The sequence below is a fragment of the Anomaloglossus baeobatrachus genome, chromosome 1, assembly GCF_048569485.1.
Source record: "Anomaloglossus baeobatrachus isolate aAnoBae1 chromosome 1, aAnoBae1.hap1, whole genome shotgun sequence".
In the NCBI taxonomy this organism is placed as follows: Eukaryota; Metazoa; Chordata; class Amphibia; order Anura; family Aromobatidae; genus Anomaloglossus; species Anomaloglossus baeobatrachus.
The window spans coordinates 538,385,699-538,410,597 of record NC_134353.1 but is presented as its reverse complement, the minus strand read 5'-3'; the positions used below and the strand labels follow the sequence as shown (position 1 = coordinate 538,410,597).

Sequence of the window (24,899 nt, the reverse complement as noted above, 5' to 3'; positions counted from 1 at the left end):
GAGATTAGTGGTCACCGGTGAATCCTTCACCGGTGACCGCTAATCAGGACGCTACACAGACAGAGCCGCGGAGTCGCTGTAAAGTCCCCTTTACACACTGAAACTTGTTAGCGATGCATGCTGCACAGCGGGAAACAAAGGACCTAGGAATGGTCCTGAACGATTTGTAACGATCACAACTTCACAGCAGGGGCCAGGTCGCTGATAGGTTTCACACACTGCAATGTCGCTGGGGAGGTCGCTGTAACGTCACAAAACCGGTGACGTTACAGCGATGTCGTTTGCGATGTTGCAGTGTGTAAACCCAGCTTAAGATAGTTTGCGGACTCTATTTGCAGAGCCCCTAAGTGCTGGAATAGCAGAAACTTCCTTAAGTGACCACATTTTGGAAATTACGCCCCTTTGGGAATTCGTCTATCGGTATAGTGACGATTTTGTCTTTGGAAAACACCCATGGACTCAAACAGAGGGAATGTTGCAGAATTAAAAATTGCAAATAATCCCTTGTAGTGGCCAGTACATTGTAATACTTGATGATTGTGCCCAGCTTGTGCTTCTGGAAACCTGCACCCTGTAAATTAAGCCGGGTTTCCTCACTACAATAATGCCAAAAACGTGGACGTTATTTGTGGTTTAGACACATTGTGACGCTTAGAAGGGAGGGGGGGAGCTTTTGGGTTTGGGAGTGCAGATTTTGCTGGATTTCATTTTTGGGGGTGCGTTTTTCCAGAGCCTTTGTGCTACTAGTAACTTGGAAGCTATCTATATTACCGTTAACAGATGAAAAACCTGAGGACTTATTGTTTGGGGGGTTGAGTTGACTGTATTGGTGGCGATTTTGTGGTACAGAACATTTCGGATCAGTTCACATTTATTCTGTGCTCTATGCTGAGCGCTTACATCAAAGTTTCCATCTAGAAGAGGGAGGGGCTAGAGGCGGATCTCCGTCCTTTCCTCCCTCTTCTATCTACATATAATCTCATCAGCACTAACTGCCATCTCCTATCTCAGTAATGGGAAAGTCTTCACTGAACACAGATTTTACCTCAGAATTGAGAATTTTGATAATGACTCAATTTTGGCAGATAAAGGAGCAGATTTGTCTGATAAGATATATTACAAAGTTTCTTATTCTCATGCGTACTATTGATTTATGAAATAAAAATGAAAATAACGGTTACACTTTAACAGCCCCAAGCTGCAAAAATCTATAATTGTTTCTCGGACCTTCACTGTCAGCCATGTGCCCCTTGCTTATCTCTTGTCAGAAACAATGTATTTTGACTACTGTAGCCAATAAGTGAATGCTGAATGGCTGCAGCCTTCACAGACCTGTCTGAGCAGAATAAACCATGTAACCGTGAAGGCTGCAGCCAATCAATGCCCGCTAAAGCTTCAGCAGTCGAGTAGCATTGTTAATATCACAAGAGACCAGCAGAGGACAAAGAGCTCAGAGAGGAGGAGTAGCGCCATACCTGGAGGTCAATATATAGCTGTAGTACCCGGGCGTTGCCCAGGATAGGAACTATCTCTCTGTCTCTCTCCCAGTCTCTGTCTCTGTGTGTCTGTCTCTGTGTGTCTGTCTCTGTGTGTCTGTCTCTGTGTGTCTGTCTCTGTGTGTCTGTCTCTGTGTGTCTGTCTCTGTGTGTCTGTCTCTGTGTGTCTGTCTCTGTGTGTTTGTCTCTGTGTGTTTGTCTCTGTGTGTCTCTGTCTGTCTCTGTTGTCTGTCTCTCTGTCTGTCTCTCTGTCTGTCTCTTTCCACTTCTGTCTCTTTCCGTGTCTGTCTCTGTCTCTTTTCTTGTTTTTGTCTTTCCCTGATTTTGTCTCTTTCCCTGTTTTTGTCTTTTTCCCTGTCTTTGTCTTTTTCCCCGTCTCTGTCTTTTTCCCTGTCTCTTTTTATGACTATCTGTTTCTTTTTCTGTCTCTCTGTCTCTTTCCCTGTCTCTTTCCCTGTCTGTCTGTGCCTTTCTTTATCTGTCTCTTTGACTGTCTGTATCTCTCTCTCTGTCTCTTTCCGTCTGTCTCTGTCTCTTTGTCTCTTTCCCTGTCTGATTCTTACTCTGTCTCTGTCTATCTCTTTCTGTCTCTCTCTATCCGTCTCCCCACCAACATCTTATTACCTCACACATAAGCTTCTTATACTAACAATTTATTTTGTTCCTATAGCAACCACTCACAGCTGCTATTAATAGCCTATAGCTCGCAGCTCCATTGATTTTAATGCAGGCAGGTTTTTTGGAGAGTAACTGTAAAGCTCAGGGTTAAATTTTACCATCAAAACATAGTCTATGACGTTCCCTGAGTCATATGGGGCGTCTGTGCAAAATGTTGTGATTGTAAATGCGACGGTGCGAATTCCTTTAGCGGACATACAGTACACAAAACACACACACAGACACACACACACACACACACACACACTCAGCTTTTTATATTAGATATATCACATTTTATTATTTTTGTTTTCTTTCTTTTCAGGAGAAGTTATCTTTTCTTCATGGTTTATACCAGCATCTGGTGGCAGGTTGTGTGCTCCTAAAAGAACCAGAAAGCCTGGAGGGTAACTTCTCTTGGCCAGAACTATGTGTTATTTTGCAGGAGAATGTTGATGCTCTTATTGCTGATGTCCACCAAGCCAATAACAAGGTATAGTTATTTGTGTCTGTCTTTTTCATTCATATAATGTTAGAATGTATTCTGTATAGCTACATCTTGTACACACCCAGACATCATATTTTGACTCGTATGTCAGCAATATGTGCTCCAATACTTCTCTTTTCTTTGTCGCTCCATTGGGAGACCCAGACAATTGGGTGTATAGCTTCTGCCTCTGGAGGCCACACAAAGTAATTACACTTTAAAAGTGTAACCCCTCCCCTCTGCTATACACCCTCCCGTGCAATACGGGCCCCTCAGTTTTTTGCTTTGTGTTGAAGGAGGCACACATTCACGCAAGCTCCACGTTTTAGTCAGCAGCAGCTGCTGACTTTATCGGATGGAAGAAAAGAGGGCCCCTATGGGGCCCCCGGCATGCTCCCTTCTCACCCCACTCAGGTCGGCGGTGTTGTTAAGGTTGAGGTACCCATTGCGGGTACACAGGCTGGAGCCACATGCCGCTTTCCTTCCCCATCCCTTAGGGGCTCTGGGGAAGTGGGATCCTATCCGGTCATCCAGACACTGGGACCGGTCTCCCTCCGCAGCCCCTGGGGGAATCTGCCGGACAGGAGACGGAGTATCGTCAGGGACATGGCCCTGCATCCACAGGTACTCTGTGTCCCCGTTGGGACGGCGCATAAAGCACCTTGGGCCCAGACGCTGCAGCGACTGCGGCGTGGGTATGGGTCCGGGACTACCGCGCCGACCGTGCACTCAGGTCGGCGGTGTTGTTAAGGTTGAGGTACCCATTGCGGGTACACAGGCTGGAGCCACATGCCGCTTTCCTTCCCCATCCCTTAGGGGCTCTGGGGAAGTGGGATCCTATCCGGTCATCCAGACACTGGGACCGGTCTCCCTCCGCAGCCCCTGGGGGAATCTGCCGGACAGGAGACGGAGTATCGTCAGGGACATGGCCCTGCATCCACAGGTACTCTGTGTCCCCGTTGGGACGGCGCATAAAGCACCTTGGGCCCAGACGCTGCAGCGACTGCGGCGTGGGTATGGGTCCGGGACTACCGCGCCGACCGTGCACTGCCGGCCGGCCGCGGTTTTAACTTTAGTCCCCGGCTTTTGCGGCCTAGTATAGTATTCTCCCGCCCCCATGCCTGCCAGTCAGGGAAAAGGGCGGGACGGTCGGTATGACGCCGACAGTGAGGGCTGGAGTACACTGAGCTGTCCTCCGCCCCCCTCACTACTCACGCTGGGGCACCAGATTCCCGCACTTTTGTGACTACGCCCACGCCTCCCTCCTCCTCTGAGAACGCCGTCAGCCATTTTTTCAGCACATTCTGCGGTGGAGAACTTCTGGCTGCAGCTGAGGGAGTCCCGGGGCAGGGAATCTGGTGGCCACACAGAGCGGTTGGTAAGTCACACCGGTCTGCCGGTGCTGGACACCCCAGAGTGCCGAACTGTATATATATATATCTTTTGTGTATACATTTGCTGGTTCGGCTGTACTGTTAACTTGGGGCTATATATATCCCTCAGTTTTCACGGTGATCCCTTATTTCTTTTTCGCTCCTAATTGGGAGACCCAGACAGTGGGTGTATAGCTACTGCCTCTGGAGGCCGCACAAAGAACTACACTTAAAAGTGTAAGGCCCCTCCCCTTCTGGCTATACACCCTCCCGTAGGAGTACGGATTCCTCAGTTTTAGCTTTGTGCGCAAGGAGGTCAGACACGCACGCATAGCTCCATTGTTTTTAGTCAGCAGCAGCTGCTGACTATGTCGGATGGAAGAAAAGAGGACACATACAGTGTCCCCAGCATGCTCCCTTCTCACCCCACTTATGTCGGAGGTGTTTGTAAGGTTGAGGTACCCATTGCGGGTACGGCGGCAGGAGCCCACATGCTGATTCCTTCCCCATCCCTTTTTACAGGGCTCTGGGTGAAGTGGGATTTACCGGTCTCCAGGCACTGAGACCGGGCTCCATCTACAGCCCCTGGAGAAGATGCTGGATGGAGCGGAGTACGTCAGGGACATGGCCCTGCTTCCTTAAGGTACTCTGGGTCCCCGTGCATTTGGCGCTCACACCGCAGCATGCTGGGTGTTGTAGTGCGCCGGGGGACGTCAGCGCTGCGGCGCCTGTGCCATGGCCTCATTCAGCTTAGCTGAAGCAGGCACACTTATGGGATCGGCCGCGCCGGCCGCTGGGGCTGCGGCACGGCTGGCACTTGTAGTGCGCCGGGGACTTCAGCGCGGCCTGCGCTTTTACGGCGGCCGCGCTGATAACTACAGTCCCCGGCTTTTTGCGGCCTGTTTCCGTTCGTTCCCGCCCCCGGACCTGCCAGTCAGGAGAGGGGCGGGACGCTGCCCACGTCTAGGATCTCGGTCGCGCCGGCCGCTGGAATAGCGGCGCGGCTGGCACTTGTAGTGCGCCGGGGACTTCAGCGCGGCCCGCGCTTTTACGGCGGCCGCGCTGATAACTCGAGTCCCCGGCTTTTGCGGCCTGCTTCGTTCGTTCCCGCCCCCAGACCTGCCAGTCAGGAGAGGGGCGGGACGCTGGCCAGTGCATCAGCGCTGAGGGCTGGAGTCGTTTTTACATACTCCAGCCCTCACAGTCAGCACAGAGGGGACACTGTTCCCGCACTTTTGTTTGGGAACTCCCACGGACCGCCCCTCTCCACACAAGCCGGCAGCCATTCTTGCCAGCACGCTGCGCTGCAGAGGGGAGCCGGGGAGACCCAGACAAGGCATTCTGCAGCCTCTTACCCGCTGTTCAGCGGGCGGTAAGCAGCCCTCAGGGCTCACCCCCTCTTGTGCTCGTAGTATTCTTAGTATTTTGTTGCTACAAATACTTTGTACTGCATAGCGCTGGTCGCCCTTTTGGCTATAGACTCTCTCACATGCAGAGAGCCAGCAGCATGTCGCCCGTAAAACGCAAGGGTGCCAAAGCACAGACATTATATGCTTCCTGCACCGCATGTGGGACTTTTCTATCGGCAGGCTCCACGGACCCCCATTGTGTGCAGTGCTCGGCCCCTGCGGCGCTTGCACAGTCGGGACCTCTGCTGGACGTGTCCCAGGGTGTACCACCTGTGAATGCTGTCCAGGTGACAGGAACTGAGTTTGCAGCTTTTGCTGACAGAATGTCTCTCACTATGTCACAAATTCTTGACACATTGCGAGCTAGGCCTGTACTTCAGACCACGGACACTGTGCAATCATTGCCCCCTGGTCCCCCTCAGCTCCTAGCTCCGGGACGGGCATCTACACCTCAGGGTGAAGACTCTGACTCGGACGATGGCCCCGGGCAGCCTAAGCGGGCTCGTTATGACGGGCCTTCACATTCATCTCAATGGTCTGGATCCCAGCGGGATGAATCTATGGGTGATGAGGCGGACGTAACTGATCAGGATTCTGATCCTGGGACCGCTCTCAATCTAGATACACCAGATGGTGACGCCATAGTTAATGATCTTATATTTAACATCAATAAGATGTTGAATATTTCCCCACCAGCTCCTCCTGTAGAGGAGTCAGCTTCGCAGCACGAGAGAATCCATTTCAGATACCCTAAGCGTACATTAAGCACTTTTCTGGACCACGCTGACTTCAGAGACGCAATCCAGAAACCCCACGCTTATCCTGAAAGGCGTTTTCCTAAACGACTTAAAGATACACGCTACCCTTTTCCCTCTGAAGTGGTCAAGGGTTGGACCCAGTGTCCAAAAGTGGATCCTCCAATTTCCAGGCTTGCAGCTAGATCCTTGGTTGCTGTTGAAGATGGAGCGGCACTTAAAGATGCCACTGACAGGCAGATGGAGCTCTGGCTGAAATCCATCTATGAAGCGATTGGAGCGTCATTAGCGCCTTCTTTTGCGGCCGTATGGGCACTCCAAGCTATCACGGCCGGGCTTGCGCGAGTCGACTCAGTCACACGTGCATTTGCCCCGCAGGTAGCACCATTGACCTCGCAAATGGCGGCATTCGCGTCGTACGCGATTAATGCTGTTCTGGACGCTACAAGCCGCACGGCAGTGGCGTCAGCCAACTCAGTTGTTTTGCGTAGGGCTCTGTGGTTGAGACATTGGAAAGCAGATTCTCATTCCAAGAAGTGCTTAACCAATTTGCCTTTTTCTCGTGACCGATTGTTTGGAGAGCGTTTGGATGAAATCATCAAACACTCCAAGGGTAAGGACTCTTCCTTACCGCAACACAGACAAAACAAGCCCCAACAGAGGAGGGGTCAGTCTGGTTATCGGTCCTTTCGAGGACAGGGCAGGTCCCAATTCGCCTCGTCAAAAAAGACTCAAAAGGACCAGAGACGTTCAAATCCTTGGAGGTCTCAGTCACGCCCAAAAAGACCAGCCGGAGGAACCGTTGCCAAAACGACGTCCTCCTGACTTGCGGTCTCCGATACCCACGCCCGCGGTCGGTGGGAGGCTGTCCCACTTTGGCGACATTTGGCTAGCAAGCGTCAAAGACCGTTGGGTGAGAGATATTCTATCTCACGGGTACAGGATAGAGTTCAGTTCTCGTCCGCCAACTCGTTTCTTCCGAACTTCTCCACCACCAGACCGAGCCGATGCTCTGTGGCAGGCGGTGGCCGCTCTAAAGGCGGAAGGAGTGGTGACCTCCGTCCCTCTTCAGGAACAGGGTCACGGTTTTTACTCCAATCTGTTTGTGGTCCCAAAAAAGGACGGATCGTATCGTCCCGTCCTGGATCTGAAGTTGCTCAACAGACACGTAAAAGTCAGGAGGTTCCGGATGGAATCCCTACGCTCCGTCATAGCCTCAATGTCTCAGGGAGATTTTCTAGCATCAATAGACATCAAAGATGCGTATCTCCACGTGCCGATTGCACCAGAGCATCAGCGTTTCCTACGTTTCGTCATACACGACGAGCACCTACAGTTCGTGGCGTTACCCTTCGGTCTGGCAACAGCCCCCCGGGTCTTCACCAAAGTCATGGCAGCAGTAGTAGCTGTTCTGCACTCGCAGGGTCACTCGGTCATCCCGTATCTAGACGACCTGCTTATAAAGGCATCCTCTCAAGAAGCATGCCAACACAGTCTGGAGGTGGCGCTAGACACTCTCCAGACTTTCGGGTGGATTATCAACTTTCCAAAGTCTCATCTAACCCCGACCCAATCTCTGACTTATCTTGGCATGGAGTTTCATACTCTATCAGCGATAGTGAGGCTTCCACTGGACAAGCAGTGCTCGCTACGGACTGGAGTGCAATCTCTCCTTCAGAGCCAGTCGCACTCACTGAGGCGCCTCATGCATTTCCTAGGAAAGATGGTAGCAGCAATGGAGGCAGTCCCGTTCGCGCAGTTTCATCTGCGCCCTCTCCAATGGGACATTCTGCGCCAATGGGATGGGAGGTCGACGTCCCTCGACAGGACGGTCTCCCTCTCTCAGACTGCCAAGGACTCTCTACGTTGGTGGCTTCTCCCCAACTCATTGTCACAGGGAAAGTCGTTCCTTCCCCCGTCCTGGGCAGTGGTCACGACAGATGCGAGCCTATCAGGGTGGGGAGCGGTGTTTCTCCACCACAGGGCTCAGGGGACGTGGACTCAGGAAGAGTCCACCTTGCAGATCAATGTTCTGGAAATCAGAGCAATCTATCTTGCTCTGCGAGCCTTCCAACAATGGCTGGAAGGCAAGCAGATTCGGATTCAGTCGGACAACTCCACAGCGGTGGCGTACATCAACCACCAAGGGGGAACACGCAGTCGCCAAGCTTTTCAAGAAGTCCAGCGGATTTTGACGTGGGTGGAAAGCAGAGCGTCCACCATATCTGCAGTTCACATCCCAGGCGTGGAAAACTGGGAAGCGGACTTTCTCAGTCGCCAGGGCATGGACGCAGGAGAATGGTCCCTTCACCCGGACGTGTTTCAACAGATCTGTTGCCGCTGGGGGTCGCCGGACGTCGATCTGATGGCGTCACGGCACAACAACAAGGTCCCAGTTTTCATGGCACGGTCTCACGATCACCGAGCGCTGGCGGCAGACGCATTGGTTCAGGATTGGTCGCAATTCCGACTCCCCTATGTGTTCCCACCTCTAGCATTGTTACCCAGAGTTCTCCGGAAAATCAAGTCCGACTGCCAGCGAGCCATACTCGTCGCTCCAAATTGGCCAAGAAGGTCGTGGTACCCGGATCTGTGGCATCTCACGGTAGGCCAGCCGTGGGCACTACCAGACCGTCCAGATCTGTTGTCTCAAGGGCCGTTTTTCCATCAGAATTCTGCGGCCCTGAACCTGACTGTGTGGCCATTGAGTCCTGGATCCTAGCGGCCTCAGGTTTATCTCAGGGAGTTGTTGCCACAATGAGACAGGCTAGAAAACCATCCTCAGCTAAGATCTATCACAGAACGTGGAAGATATTCTTAGCCTGGTGCTTGGCTCAAGGGTTTTCTCCCTGGCCATTTGCATTGCCAATTTTTCTTTCCTTCCTGCAGTCTGGGTTGGAAAAAGGTTTGTCCCTTAGCTCGCTTAAGGGTCAAGTCTCCGCGTTATCCGTATTCTTTCAGAAGCGCTTGGCACAGCTTTCTAAAGTACGCACGTTTCTCCAAGGAGTTTGTCATATCGTTCCTCCTTACAGACGGCCATTGGAACCCTGGGATCTGAACAAGGTTCTCCTTGCTCTTCAAAAGCCGCCTTTCGAGCCCTTGAAAGAGGTTCCCCTTTCTCGGCTTTCACAAAAGGTAGTTTTTCTTGTAGCGGTCACATCTCTTCGAAGAGTGTCCGAGCTGGCGGCGTTATCTTGCAAATCTCCCTTCCTGGTGTTTCACCAAGACAAGGTAGTACTGCGTCCAATTCCAGAGTTTTCTCCCAAGGTGGTTTCTTCCTTTCATCTCAATCAGGATATCACTTTGCCATCTTTGTGTCCGCATCCAGTTCACCAATTTGAAAAGGGTTTACATCTGTTGGACATGGTGAGAGCACTCAGGATTTACATTTCTCGCACGGCGCCTCTACGCCGTTCGGATGCGCTCTTTGTCCTAGTCGCTGGTCAGCATAAGGGATCGCAAGCTTCCAAATCCACCCTGGCGCGGTGGATCAAGGAACCAATTCTTCACACATACCGTTCTGCTGGGCTTCAGATTCCATCTGGACTGAAGGCCCATTCTACCAGAGCCGTTGGTGCGTCCTGGGCGTTGAGGCATCAGGCTACGGCTCAGCAAGTGTGCCAGGCGGCTACCTGGTCGAGTCTGCACACGTTTACCAAACACTATCAAGTGCATACCTACGCTTCGGCAGACGCCAGCCTAGGTAGACGGGTCCTTCAGGCGGCGGTGGCCCACCTGTAGGAAGAGGCTGTATGACAGCCCGTTCATGTGGTATCTTTTTACCCACCCAGGGACTGCTTTTGGACGTCCCACTGTCTGGGTCTCCCAATTAGGAGCGAAAAAGAAGAAGGGAATTTTGTTTACTTACCGTAAATTCCTTTTCTTCTAGCTCCAATTGGGAGACCCAGCACCCGCCCTATTTGTTTTTAGGGTTTCGTTTTTTTCGGGTGCACATGTTGTTCACGTTGTTTCTTAAGTTCTCCGATCTAGTTATCGGATTGAATTTGTTTTTGAAACTGTTATTGGCTTTCCTCCTTCTTGCTTTGGTACTAAAACTGAGGAATCCGTACTCCTACGGGAGGGTGTATAGCCAGAAGGGGAGGGGCCTTACACTTTTAAGTGTAGTTCTTTGTGCGGCCTCCAGAGGCAGTAGCTATACACCCACTGTCTGGGTCTCCCAATTGGAGCTAGAAGAAAAGGAATTTACGGTAAGTAAACAAAATTCCCTTCTTATCTCTTGGAGGACAACAACATGTCGTCCGCAAAGAGCAAGGGTACCAAGGCACAGGCTTATTTTGCAACCTGTACCTCATGTGCGGCTGTGCTACCTGCAGGTTCCACCTACCCTCATTGTGTGCAATGCTCGGCCCCTGTGACACTCACTCAGCCGGAGCCTCAGGCACTGGTGGGACCCCCGGCTCAGGTAGAGACACCGGTTCCCACTGTCCAGGTGACAGGGACAGAGTTTGCAGTTTTGGCTGACAAACTGTCTGAGTCGCTTTCACAGTCCATGGCTCAGTCTATGGACAAATGGTCTGCTAAGATACTAGAAGCCTTGCAGTCCAGACCAACAACACAGATGCAGGGCACTGTACGTTCTTCGTCCCCAGGTCCCCCTCAGTTGGTGCAGCAATCTGCTCCTGAGGTGACACATAGGTCCCACGGTGAGGACTCCGACTCGGACCGCAGTCCCAGACCGGTGAAGCGGGCTCGCTGGGGACCTTCCTCCACTTCATCACGCTGCTCAGGGTCTCAGCATGAGGACTCTCTAGAGGATGAAGAGGAAGGCGCAGCTCAGGGCTCAGACCCTGACGGTGCTCTCAATCTAGATACACCTGAAGGGGACGCCAAAGTAAATTACCTTATAGCGTCCATCAACCAGGTGCTAGAAATTTCTCCTCCAACTCCAACTGTAGAGGAGGCGGCTTCACAGCAGGAGAAACACCAGTTTCGGTTTCCCAAACGTACACGGAGTGCCTTTTTTGATCACTCTAATTTCAGGGATGCTGTCCAGAAGCACAGAGCATACCCGGACAAGCGTTTTACTAAGCGCCTTAATGACACACGTTATCCCTTCCCCCCGGAAGTAGTGAAGGGTTGGGCTCAGTGTCCAAAAGTGGATCCTCCAGTCTCTAGGCTGGCGGCCAGATCTGTGGTTTCAGTGGCAGATGGCTCATCGCTCAAGGATGCCACTGACAGGCAGATAGAGCTCATGATGAAATCCATCTATGAAGCCATAGGAGCATCTTTTGCTCCGGCATTCGCGGCAGTGTGGGCGCTCCAAGCTATCTCAGCTTGTCTGTCTGAGATTACTGCGGTCACACGCACCGCTACTCCGCAGGTTGTGTCTCTGACTTCTCAGGCGTCGGCTTTTTCGTCCTACGCCATGAACGCCGTCCTGGACTCGGTGAGCCGTTCAGCGGTAGCATCCGCCAATTCGGTGGCAGTCCGCAGAGCCATGTGGCTACGTGAATGGAAGGCAGACTCTGCCTCCAAGAAATTCTTAACCGGTTTGCCATTTTTTGGCGACCGTTTGTTTGGCGAGCAATTGGACGAAATTATTAAACAATCCAAGGGAAAGGACTCGTCCTTACCCCAGTCTAAACAAAACAAACCTCAACAGAGGGCAGTGTATCTAGCCCTACAGGCGTTCCAGCGGTGGCTGGAGGGCAGACAGATCCGAATACAATCAGACAACGCCACGGCGGTCGCGTACATCAACCACCAGGGCGGCACACGCAGTCGTCAAGCATTCCAAGAAGTTCGGCGGATTCTGCTGTGGGCGGAAGCCACAGCCTCCACCATCTCCGCAGTTCACATCCCGGGCGTAGAAAACTGGGAAGCAGACTTTCTCAGTCGCCAGGGCATGGACGCAGGGGAATGGTCTCTTCACCCGGACGTGTTTCAAGAGATCTGTTGCCGCTGGGGAACGCCGGACGTCGATCTCATGGCGTCTCGGCACAACAACAAAGTCCCGGCATTCATGGCACGGTCTCAGGATCACAGGGCGCTGGCGGCAGATGCGTTAGTTCAGGACTGGTCACAGTTTCGACTACCCTATGTATTTCCCCCTCTGGCACTACTGCCCAGAGTGTTACGCAAGATCAGGTCCGACTGCAGCCGCGCCATCCTCGTCACTCCAGACTGGCCGAGGAGGTCGTGGTACCCGGATCTGTGGCACATCACGGTGGGGCAACCGTGGGCACTCCCAGACCGACCAGACTTGCTGTCTCAAGGGCCATTTTTCCATCTGAATTCTGCGGCCCTCAACCTGACTGTGTGGCCATTGAGTCTTGGCTCCTAGCGTCATCAGGGTTATCTCAAGATGTCATTGCCACCATGAGACAGGCCAGGAAATCAACGTCCGCCAAGATCTACCACAGGACTTGGAAGATCTTCTTAGCCTGGTGCTCGGATAGGGGTTTTGTTCCCTGGCCGTTTGCATTGCCCACTTTTCTTTCCTTTCTTCAATCAGGATTGGACAAGGGTTTGTCTCTCGCCTCTCTCAAGGGACAAGTTTCGGCGCTTTCAGTGTTTTTTCAAAAGCGTCTAGCCAGACTCTCGCAGGTCCGCACGTTTCTGCAGGGAGTTTGCCACATAGTCCCACCTTACAAGCGTCCGCTAGAACCCTGGGATCTTAACAAGGTGCTGACGGCTCTGCAGAAGCCACCTTTCGAGCCGATGCGGGAGATCTCTCTATCTCGCCTTTCACAGAAAGTGGCCTTCCTAGTGGCAGTCACTTCACTTAGGAGTGTGTCAGAGCTAGCAGCGCTGTCATGCAAAGTCCCCTTCCTGGTCTTTCACCAGGATAAGGTGGTCCTGCGTCCGGTCCCGGAATTTCTCCCCAAGGTGGTATCCCCTTTTCATCTCAATCAGGATATCTCCTTGCCTTCTTTTTGCCCTCATCCAGTTCACCAATGTGAAAAGGATTTGCACTTGTTAGACCTCGTGAGAGCACTCAGAATCTACATTTCTCGCACGGCGCCCCTGCGCTGTTCGGATGCGCTCTTTGTCCTTGTCGCTGGCCAGCGTAAGGGGTCTCAGGCTTCCAAGTCAACCTTGGCTAGGTGGATCAAGGAACCGATTCTTGAAGCCTACCGTTCATCGGGGCTTCAGATTCCTTCAGGGCTAAAAGCCCATTCTACCAGGGCCGTAGGCGCGTCCTGGGCTTTGCGGCACCAGGCTACAGCTCAGCAGGTGTGTCAGGCGGCTACCTGGTCGAGTCTGCACACCTTCACAAAACACTATCAGGTGCATGCCTATGCTTCGGCGGAGGCTAGCCTAGGTAGGCGAGTCCTTCAGGCGGCAATTGCCCACCTGTAAGAGGGGGCCGGTTTCCGGCTCTTTTTATCGAGGTATTCTGTTACCCACCCAGGGATTGCTTTTGGACATCCCAATTGTCTGGGTCTCCCAATGGAGCGACAAAGAAGAAGGGAATTTTGTTTACTTACCGTAAATTCCTTTTCTTCTAGCTCCTATTGGGAGACCCAGCACCCGCCCCTGTTCCCTTCGGGCTGTTGTTCTTTTGTGTACACATGTTGTTCATGTTCAATTGTTCTTTTGGTTAATGGTTCAGTTCTCCGAACATCCTTCGGATTGAATTTACCTTAGACCAATTTATAAGTTTCCTCCTTCCTGCTTTGGCACCAAAACTGAGGGGCCCGTGATGCACGGGAGGGTGTATAGCAGAGGGGAGGGGTTACACTTTTAAAGTGTAATTACTTTGTGTGGCCTCCAGAGGCAGAAGCTATACACCCAATTGTCTGGGTCTCCCAATAGGAGCTAGAAGAAAAGGAATTTACGGTAAGTAAACAAAATTCCCTTTTAGGTTTTCCATTTGGAATATGCTTGCAAGAACAAGGCTGATGTCTTGAAGGATCTGCAGAAGAAACATGAGGACTCACTTGACCGACTCGCTCAGCAGATGAGAGAACAACAAAGTGCCTGGCAAAAAAAGACTAGAGATTTAGAACAACATTACTCCGTTCAACTTGGGGAGATCACCGCCAAAGCGCAGGTAAAGAAAAAAATTATTACATGATCTACATTGCCTTATTTTAATAATTGTGGCTCGTTTCCATGTTCAGTTCTTGCTTAAAAGCAAAATGATATGTTTAGTTATAGTCAGACATCCTACAGACCCTAATAGAAAGTGATGAATAGCCCCTTATCAAAGAATCGAGACCAGACTACACTATCCTCTTAATTGCAATTGGTTCCAGTGTTTAAAACCCCTAGATCATACATAAGTGTCTTTCTTGAAAAATCAACTGTGAGGAACAAATAGTTCCTTGTGGGGATCTTATATAACCAGAAAAGGGTTTATGAATTTTCCTAAGATTCTGCAGACCTGGACCTTAAAGGGGTTCTCCAGAAACTGAAATAAATATAAATAAACATTTCACTATTAAAAAATTAGTACGTACTTTCAATTAGCAAATCACATTTATTTTGTTGAGGCAGTTAATTACTATAATATGTTAAAATGGCCACTGCTTTGTTACACTTTCCAAAACTTGTACTAGAATGTTAATTAGTCAGGTGCTCTTGGGTATATGAAGTAAGAGGCTCCACTATTGTGACTAGGAGATGGAGATAATCTACACCATGTATTGTTGAGCTATCTTTTGGGCACAAAAGGTGCATAGCATCCAGAAAGACAGGGTGGACAGCATTGTGAGTTGCTGTTTCATACCTTTGGAACTTTGGTATCTACAGTATTTAGATCAGAAAGACATGGTGGACAGCAGTGTGAGCAGTCTCTTATTACCTCAGCACCACTGATATATCCAGTATTAGATCAGATAGATAGAATGGATAGCAGTATGTGTTGCTGTTTAATACTTGGGATAATAGGTATCTCCAGTACTAGATCTGAAAGATAGAGTGGACAGCAGTATGAGCAGCCTCTTCTTACCCCAGCATCTGTTGTTTATCCAGTATTAGCTCAAAAAGATGGGGTAAAACAGCATGGTTACCAGCCTCTTCTCATCTCAGCATTCATGTTATCTGTACTATTAGATCAGAAATGCAGAGTATACAGCAGTGTGAGCAGCCACTTCTTACCACAGCACTCTTTGTATTTAAAGGATTAGATAAAAAATACCGGTTGAACAGCAATGTGTGCGGCCTGTTCTTATCGCAGTGTTCCTGTTATCTCCATGAGCATCCTCTTCTTACCTCAGCACCCCTGGAAATTCCAGTAGTAATACAAAAAGAAAAAGGGTGGACAACAATGTGAGCAGTCGTTTTTTGTTCAGCATCACTGATATCTCCAGTATTTGATCCGAAAGACAGGGTGTACAGCAGTGTGAGCAGGCTCTTCTTCCTCAGTTCACCTAGTATCTCCATTATTAGATCAGAAAGACTGGGTGGACAGCATTGGGAGCAGTCTCATTTTTCCTCAGCAACACTGGTATTTCCAGAATTAGATCCAAAAGACCTGATGAACCACAGTGTGATCAGCCTTTTTCCCCTCAACAACTTGTATCTCGAGTATTACATCATAAGGAAAGGGTGGTCAGCAGTGTGAGCAGCCTTATCTTACCTCAGCACCCCTATTATCTCCAGTATTAAATCATAAAGACAGTGGGGACAGCATTCTGTACGAGGTTCTTTTATTCTTCACACACTTCGTTTCTCCCGCATTAGATCAGAAAGACGGGGTGGATAGCAATATTAGATGAGAGTATCCCCTGGGATCTTTTACACACGGAAGGAGGGGCAGAGCTTCCTACTGCACATACTCACCAGCACCTGACCTATTATACCAGGAGAGATGTCTGTCAGAATAACAAGACGACGGCCATTGTAACGTACTGTAGTGACTACCTTTCTAGAAACAAATACTTGTGTTTAAAGGTATTTAGGAATGTAATTATTGTGACATTTCTTGCATTTATGTTTTTCTATTCTTGGAGAACCCCTTTTAAACCTCCCAGCCTGCTCCTGTGGATAGGTCTGTGATGACTATCCTGTTTTAGGTTCTGGGGTTCCTACATAGGTGACTGCCAATCGCACCTAAAATGTAAGTTCAAAGTGATGCATTTACAGAAAATGATGGGATGTGATTTTCTGAATTCAGGGCAGCCAATATTAGATCTGGTACCAGTAAGTAATGGTCTCGTATTATCATATTTAAAGTGATAACTTGTGTTTTTATTATGCAGAAATATCAAAGAATAGCGGAAAAATCCAAAGATAAGATTTCCATTTATGAGAAAACCAAAGATCAGATGGCGCTGGAGAATGTGCACATAAAGAATCTTCTGATTGACACAGATAAGGACCATAAATGTCTTCTTGCAGCCTGCGCGCTCATGGCTGGAGCATTGTACCCATTGTACAGCAGAGCTTGCACTTTGGCCACACAGAGAAATTTCCTTCAAGACCAGATAAACATTTATGTAGATGTTCAGAGCGAAATACGGAATCTAGTACAAGCATTGTCGAATAGTGAAGTGCAGAAGAATAGTGGGTCCAAGAAAAGTCCTAAGTCTTCTAAATGTATGAACCATGTATTTCGACGTGGCATCATAGTGGTTTTGGCAGCTAAAAGACTTCAGCTACTTGGAAGATCCAGCAGGACACTCTTTACTTGGAAGGGAGTCATGAATAAAGGACCTAGTCTTTTAGTGTGTCCCAGAGAAGGCCAAAACAGCAAAACTATCAGTAAGTCAACGCATGTTTCATATACAGTTACATGCTAATGTTCCTCGAGGTTTATCTCATCCCTGTGTGACATCTGATTCACTCTGCGTGTTATCTCTTTTCCCCCAATATGTCACACATCTGACCCTTCTACGTTGACTGCTCCACAGATGGTCGTCCCTTCCTGTTTATGGAGGAATCATGTTTCTCATGCTGGGCAGTATCAGCAGTGTTTAATAAGCAGAAGAACAGTTTCTTAGTAACAGCCATGTTGTCCAAAATTTGGGTAGCTTTATTAATCCCATGTAATATTTGAAGGGTTTTTTCCCACTACGTTTTTTCCTTTTTCCATGTATCATAGTCCTTCTAAACAATCCCTTTTGTAATATACTTGTATTGGACGTATAGCTTCTATGGACGCATCTCGGCAGAGATCACATAGTACTGGAATGTTATGCAGAGTCTTCTTCCTCCTCTGTTATGTCTGATACTTCTTCTTCTGGCACAGAAATCAGACAAAAGGAAACGAGGGTGTCACTGGGCTCCTGATGGTGGGTGTGGATGCACTGTATTTCTCATATTATATTACGCACTTTTTCTCCCACAAATTTGGGAAGAAAGAGGGGTGCATCTTAAAATCCAAAGTTAGCTGACCGGGGGGTGGTGGAGAATTGTCACAGGAGGCAGGGCAATGCTGTGCACTGTGCTGCGGGAGCTGCTCTCTGCGGCACTGCTTTGTGCGGCGGGCAGGCGGTGAGACTCTGTGTGGCGGGTAGCAAGGCTCTGTGCAGCGGGTAGGCAGGCAGCGAGGCACGGACCATTCTAAAGAAAATTAAGTTCTTCAAATAATGGCACACAGAGTCGCCATGTGTGCAGATGGAGCTCTCGACTCAAGCTTTCATCTGCGCACACGTCCACTCCGGACGCCATTTCTTTGAAGCCACTGCCGACCTCTTCAGAACGGCCAGTGCCTCAAGGTCTGCAGCGAGCACCAGCACAGAGCAGTGCCGGTTGCCCCAGCACAGAGTAGTGCCTGCTACCCCAGCACAATGCCACAGCCCGCACTGAGCATCTGGGCCCCCTCTGCACCGCCCGCAGCATCGCCATACTCTAGCACTGCCCCTGCCTCCTGTGACTCGCTCCACCACCGCTGCTACCTCCTTCCGGTAAGACACCACTGGATTATAAAATGGACCCCATATTTTTTTTACCTTTTTATATCTTTAAATTTAGGGTGCGTCTTATAATGCGGTGCTTCTTCTAAAACAATAAATACGGTATGTGTAATGTGTGTAATAAAGGCATGTAGGAAGCTGCACATAGAAGCAATGTCTGCAAGAGTGACACACAATTATGAGATTCATGGGCACTATGGTCCCTCACATCTTTTGCTCTACAACTTCTCTCCAAAAATCTATTAGGACATTTGAACTTAGTAAATTGGAAATTGACACTCATCACATCCTGAGCTCAGCAGAGAGCTGTTCTGGTGAAAATGGCTAGTCCATAAGATACATGGATGGCCATTTATCTAAATGGTCACATGTAATGCCACTGGAGATGAGTGGATTGCATAGCGCAACCTCGGTCCAGGGTTCAGGCCATTGCTCTCTGGCCTATGGGCAGGAACTGCACAAATTTATTGAGCTTACTTATTCCCTGATATGGTGCCTCACCAACTTGGTCAATCATAACCCAGGCCTGGGAGTCCTGATGGTAAGGTAATTCGTGCAGCTCCTGTCCACAGCCAGAGAGCACTGACCTGGACTATGGACTGGGGGTTGCATGAAGTGATTTGCTCATCCAGCATGAGACAACCCCTTTAATCCCATGATATGTTTCCCTGTATGCAGCGGTTTTAGGAGCTAAACCAGCTCCACATGGTGGGTGCCAGCTGTGTTGCACAGCCAGCATCTGCCTCCAAATCGAAAGGAGTTTTGATTGCTGATGTTAACCCCCTTAAATGCTGCTGTCAGTCTTGTGTTGTGCCGCTCACCCGGGTAATGCCAGTCACTTGCTATGATGGAGTAATAGTGAAGAAAGGGTTTTAACCAGCTCCCCTGTATAGGAACACCTCCCTGTTTTAGAAGCAAAGATGACAGTGTTGCTGGTGCAGGGAAAATCTTTTCTACTTGCTATGATGGGCTCCGTCGAACCCGAACCTGTTAGAGACCTCCCGGTTTGGTGTTCGGTGGGTTCCCTCCTTTGTAACGCCTGTACTGTGGATCCCCTGGCTTGAAGCTACGAGGGGACCCTGGGTTTCATGAGTCGAGCTTTTTTCCCTATATGCAGGTGCCGCGGTTTTGTTGGGGTGTCTGAAGTCATCCAAGGCCCCGGATCCTATATGGCACTGTGCTCTAGGGCGCTTTGTGGTCAGGGAAGCTTGAAACTTTCCCTGGCCAGGCAGATTCTGGAAAACCAACGTGGAGTATGATCTTCCCTAGGGTCCTGCCGCCCTGTGTGGCGTCGAATCTTTGGGGAGCAGAGATCCCTCTCCCTGCGGCAATTGTGTGACCTTCTCCTCCTTCCCACCGGAGCACCTGTAAGATGCGACTGCACCTTTCCTCCCCTGCTGGAGAACTGTCTAACTGTTGTGTTGGCTCCTGACTCTCCCAACTGGCTGCTCCTCCCCCTCCCAGTTCCTAAGCTAGTGAGACTGGGGCCCCTGTTGAGGGCATCCTGAAAATGCTTCTCTGTCGGCGACCCCTTTATTACCCTACACTAGCCCAGTCCCCAGCGGGAACAGGGCAACCTGATGTGTATTTGAGTGTGCAATGGGGTGAAACCGGGACTGATCCCCTCAGGATCCGGGTTTAGCATTACACCCAAATTTGGGTGCAATACTCTGTGGCGACTGGGGGTGCCACACAGGGTCAAAATAGTGTGTACTACGATTCACAATAGTAGGTTCAACTGGGCAGCGGGAGCATAGACCGCTCAGTACCTGTCATCAGTTATAGCAGCACTGCCCGGTTACCGCCTACCACCACACGGCTGTATACAGGCAGCGGGCGTGCTGATATTTGAGTGTTCAATATCATTCTCGGTACACTCTCATAGCAACGCTGCCTTAATAATGCACATCAGCAAACCGTTCTTAGGGGTACTTTGCACACTACGATATCGCAGGTGCGATGTCAGTGGGGTCAAATCGAAAGTGACGCACATCCGGCGTCGCTGTCGATATCGTAGTGTGTAAATCCTTTATGATACGATTAACGAGCGCAAAAGCGCCGTAATCGTATCATCGGTGTAGTGTCCGACATTTCTATAATGTAGCGGCAGCGACGGTACGATGTTGTTCCTTGTTCCCCTGCGGCAGCACACATCGCTGTGTATGAAGCCGCAGGAGCGAGGAACATCACCTACCTGTGTCACCGCGGCTCACGCCGGCTTTGCGGAAGGACGGAGGTGGCCGGGATGTTTACGTCCCGCTCATCTCCGCCCCTCCACTTCTATTGGCCGCCTGCCGTGTGACGTCTCCGTGACGCCGCACGACCCGCCCCCTTAGTAAGGAGGCGGGTTGCCTGCCAGAGCGATGTTGCAGGGCAGGTGAGTGCATGTGAAGCTGGCGTAGCAATAATGTTCGCTACGGCAGCTATCACAAGATATCGCTGCTGCGACGGGGACGGGTACTATCGCGCTCGGCATCGCTACCATCGGCTTGCGATGTCGTAGTGTGCAGAGTACCCCTTAAGGCTTTGTGCGCACTTTGCTTTTTTACCTGTTTTTCCACTGTTTTTTTAACTGCAGCGTTTTCATGCCAAAATGCTTGCGTTATGCTTTTCAAGCAAAGTCAATGGGATATTGAGCTTTCTTGTGCGCACTTTGCTATTCAAAACGCTGCGTTTAATTTACATAAATTTGGGCAAAAACAGCGTTTAAAGAAGCAACATGTTAATTGTTTTTGCCATTTTGGCTGCGTTTCCCATCCATTCAATTTAATACAAAACTACAGCGTTTCTAAAAGCACCGGAAAAGCACTAAAAACTCATGAAAACCGCAAGGTGCGCGTAGGCTACTTTCTTTGCGTTTTACATGCATTTTTAAAGCCAAAAGCATTGCCCTATCTGCCAGAAGATGCGTTTTGAACTGCAACTACCTCCACGCAAAGTGCGCACATAGCCTAACACACAGCTGCAGCTACTTAATGGAATGGCCACTATCTAATATCAAATTGCTACAGGTTTAATATTGCCCAAAAATAGGGGACTAATAAAAGTACAGGAAACTATTCAATAAGTTTCCATTGCCCCTTCATTGCAATCTACCACTCTCTGTCTCTGCAGTATGGGGGACTCCAGCCCACTCTTACTAACCTCTATTATACCTGGCTGGGACTAGGGTAAAAATAAAAATGAGAAGATAATAAATAATTTAAAAAAATTACATTTTAAATATTTAACATTAACAGAGAGAGATTGTGGAACGGGGCTTTGTAAACCGCGCCAAAGATCACTGATGAAATCTTGGATTAATGTATACTTTTTATTTTTGCACAGGTCTACGCGTTTCAGGAGGCTCTGCTCCCTTCCTCAGGACCAACAGGCATAAAGATTTGATGTAGCTTATGCCTGTTGGTCCTGAGGAAGGGAGCAGAGCCTCCTGAAACGCGTAGACCTGTGCAAAAATAAAAAGTATACATTAATCCAAGATTTCATCAGTGATCTTTGGCGCGGTTTACAAAGCCCCGTTCCACAATCTCTCTCTGTTATCAGCCACCTGGGGTACTGCTGCCGTTGATCCAGATTTATGCTGTTACCGGAGTTGTGCCTTTCACAGCCCTCCTTGGTGAGTAGGATTATCCTTTCTGTCACCCCCTGTCTGTCAGGGTAAGACCCTATTGCGCTTATTTTTCAACCGGTTTTTTACCTAAATATTTAACAATAAAAGATCAATTTTATTTACACTAATTTGCACCCCTTTTCCTACTCTTCCTTTCCCTTTATAATATGTTCTCAGGCCTCAGTGTCTGTCTTTCTTTCTTTCTTTCTTTTTTTCCAGGATTATGACTTTCTTTTCTTTTTTTTCTTTCTTCGTGCTTGCGCTGGGACCAGCGATGAAGTGCTGATATTTCTGTCTTAGTCATGAAAGGCTATGGTGGGTTTAACTCTTTAACTCTTCCTTTATTTATTAATCCGATGAGTAAAAAGCTGTGGAGAAGAAGCGCAATAGGGTTTTACCCCAATAACACACGGGGTAGAGACAGGGAGCAGTAATACTCACCAAGTGAAGTTGTGAAAGTCACAACTACTATGCAGGCATGGAAAGTTTTGATCAAGGCAGCAGCAACCCAGACGGCAGATAACAGAGAACAATAGAGGAAAATAGGGTTTATTTGAGCCGCGCCAATGATCACTTCTCAGGTATTCAGATTAATGGATCTTTATTTTGCACAGGTCTACGCGTTTCTGGAGTCTCAGCTCCCTTCCTCAGGACCATCAGGCATAAGAACACATCAAATCTCATCCTCTATTGTTCTCCTTTATTTATTAATAGGAGCCCAGGATGAAATGGTGCGTTGTCAAGAAGCCTGGAAGTGGATTACCAGCACTGACCTTCTGTCTTCAGTCATCACTTCAATGTCGGATTTGCTTGACCTGTTAAACCAGAAAGGTAAGTGTACGTCTTTTTGTTATTCTGGTGCTATTCTATTGAAGGGAACCTGTCACCACATTTGGGGCCTATTAACTGCGGCCACCACCAGTGGGCTCTTATATACAGCAATCTAACATGCTGTATATAAGAGCCCAGGATGCTGTGTAGAACATAAAAATCACTTTATAATACTTATCTAAAACAGTCGCTGTGGTGGAGTTGGGTCATATGGGCGTCTCAGTTGTCCGGCGCCGCCTCTTTCGGCCATCTTTGTCCTTCTTCTCCTGTCGCTGGGGTGCATAATGTGTCCTACGTCATCCACACTCACCGGCATTGACGTCCTGCGGAGGCGCACTTTCATCTGCCCTGAGTAGGGCAGATCAAAGTATTGTAGTGCGCCTGCGCAGGACCGGCGAGTGTGTATGACGTAGTAGGACGCGTCATGCACCCAGGCTTCAGTAAGAGGACGAAGATGGCTGAAAGAGGCGGCGCCGGACAATGGAGACGCCAATCTGACCCAAATCCACTGTAGTGCGACTGTTAGGTGAGTATTATAAAGTGTTTTTCTTTTTCGCTCCTAATTGGGAGACCCAGACAGTGGGTGTATAGCTACTGCCTCTGGAGGCCGCACAAAGAACTACACTTAAAAGTGTAAGGCCCCTCCCCTTCTGGCTATACACCCTCCCGTAGGAGTACGGATTCCTCAGTTTTAGCTTTGTGCGAAGGAGGTCAGACACGCACGCATAGCTCCATTGTTTTTAGTCAGCAGCAGCTGCTGACTATGTCGGATGGAAGAAAAGAGGGCCCATACAGGGCTCCCAGCATGCTCCCTTCTCACCCCACTGTATGTCGGAGGTGTTTGTAAGGTTGAGGTACCCATTGCGGGTACGGTGGCTGGCGCCCACATGCTGATTCCTTCCCCATCCCTTTTTACAGGGCTCTGGGTGAAGTGGGATTTACTGGTCTCCAGGCACTGAGACCGTGCTCCATCTACAGCCCCTGGAGAAGATGCTGGATGGAGCGGAGTACATCAGGGACATGGCCCTGCTTCCTCAAGGTACTCTGTGTCCCCGTGCATTTGGCGCTCACACCGCAGCATGCTGGGTGTTGTAGTGCGCCGGGGACATCAGCGCTGCGGCGCTTGTGCCATGGCCTCATTCAGCTCGCTGAAGCAGGCACACTTTTGGGGAACGGTCGCGCCGGCCGCTGGGACTGCGGCGCGGCTGGCACTTGTGGTGCGCCGGGGACTTCAGCGCGGGCCGCGCTTTTACGGCGGCCGCGCTGATAACTCGAGTCCCCGGCTTTTGCGGCCTAGTTCCGTTCGTTCCCGCCCCCAGACCTGCCAGTCAGGAGAGGGGCGGGACGCTGGTCAGTGCATCAGCGCTGAGGGCTGGAGTCGTTTTTACATACTCTAGCCCTCACAATAGGCACAGAGGGGACACTGTTTCCCGCACTTTTGTTTGGGAACTCCCACGGGCCGCCCCTCTCCACAGACGCCGGCAGCCATTCCTGCTGACACGCTGAACTACAGAGGGGAGCCGGGGAGACCCAGACAAGGAATTCTGCGCCTCTTACCCGCTATTCAGCGGGCGGTAAGCAGCCCTCTGGGCTCACCCCCTCTTGTGCCAGTAGTAATCTTAGTATTTTGTTCCTGCAAATACTTTGTACTGCATAGCGCTGGTCGCCCTTTGGCTATAGACTCTCTCACATTGCAGAGAGCCAACAGCATGTCGTCCACAAAACGCAAGGGTGCCAAGGCACAGACATTATATGCTTCCTGTACCGCATGTGGGACTTTTCTACCGGCAGGCTCCACTGACCCCCATTGTGTGCAGTGCTCGGCCCCTGCGGCACTTGCACAGTCGGGACCTCTGCTGGACATGACCCAGGGTGTACCACCTGTGAATGCTGTCCAGGTGACAGGAACTGAGTTTACGGCTTTTGCTGACAGAATGTCTCTCACTATGTCACAAATTCTTGACACATTGCGAGCTAGGCCTGTACTTCAGGCCACGGACACTGTGCAATCATTGCCCCCTGGTCCCCCTCAGCTGAATTACTTCCAAGCTCCGGGACGGGCACATACACCTCAGGGTGAAGACTCTGACTCGGACGATGGCCCCAGGCAACCTAAGCGGGCTCGCTATGAGGGGCCTTCACATTCATCTCAATGGTCAGGATCCCAGCGAGATGAATCTATGGGTGATGAGGCGGACGTAACTGATCAGGATTCTGATCCTGGGACCGCTCTCAATCTAGATACACCAGATGGTGACGCCATAGTTAATGATCTTATAGTGTCCATCAATAAGATGTTAAATATTTCCCCACCAGCTCCTCTTGTAGAGGAGTCAGCTTCGCAGCACGAGAGAATCCATTTCAGATATCCTAAGCGTACATTAAGCACTTTTCTGGACCACGCTGACTTTAGAGACGCAATCCAGAAACCCCACGCTTATCCGGAAAGGCGTTTT

At 49.9% G+C, this 24,899-nt stretch overlaps 1 protein-coding gene across 4 annotated transcripts in view; it reads left to right on the top strand.

Annotated features, from left to right (window-relative positions):
• CCDC171 (coiled-coil domain containing 171) overlaps positions 1–24,899 on the top strand; it is a 222,477-nt gene that overhangs the window by 137,949 nt on the left and 59,629 nt on the right. For all 4 annotated transcript variants that reach the window (XM_075316539.1, XM_075316545.1, XM_075316534.1 and 1 more), the window contains exons 14-17: positions 2,479–2,646; positions 14,006–14,194; positions 16,347–16,848; positions 22,327–22,443. In XM_075316539.1, the coding sequence (XP_075172654.1) occupies positions 2,479–2,646; positions 14,006–14,194; positions 16,347–16,848; positions 22,327–22,443 (976 nt within the window). The remainder of the gene's footprint in view (positions 1–2,478; positions 2,647–14,005; positions 14,195–16,346; positions 16,849–22,326; positions 22,444–24,899) is intronic.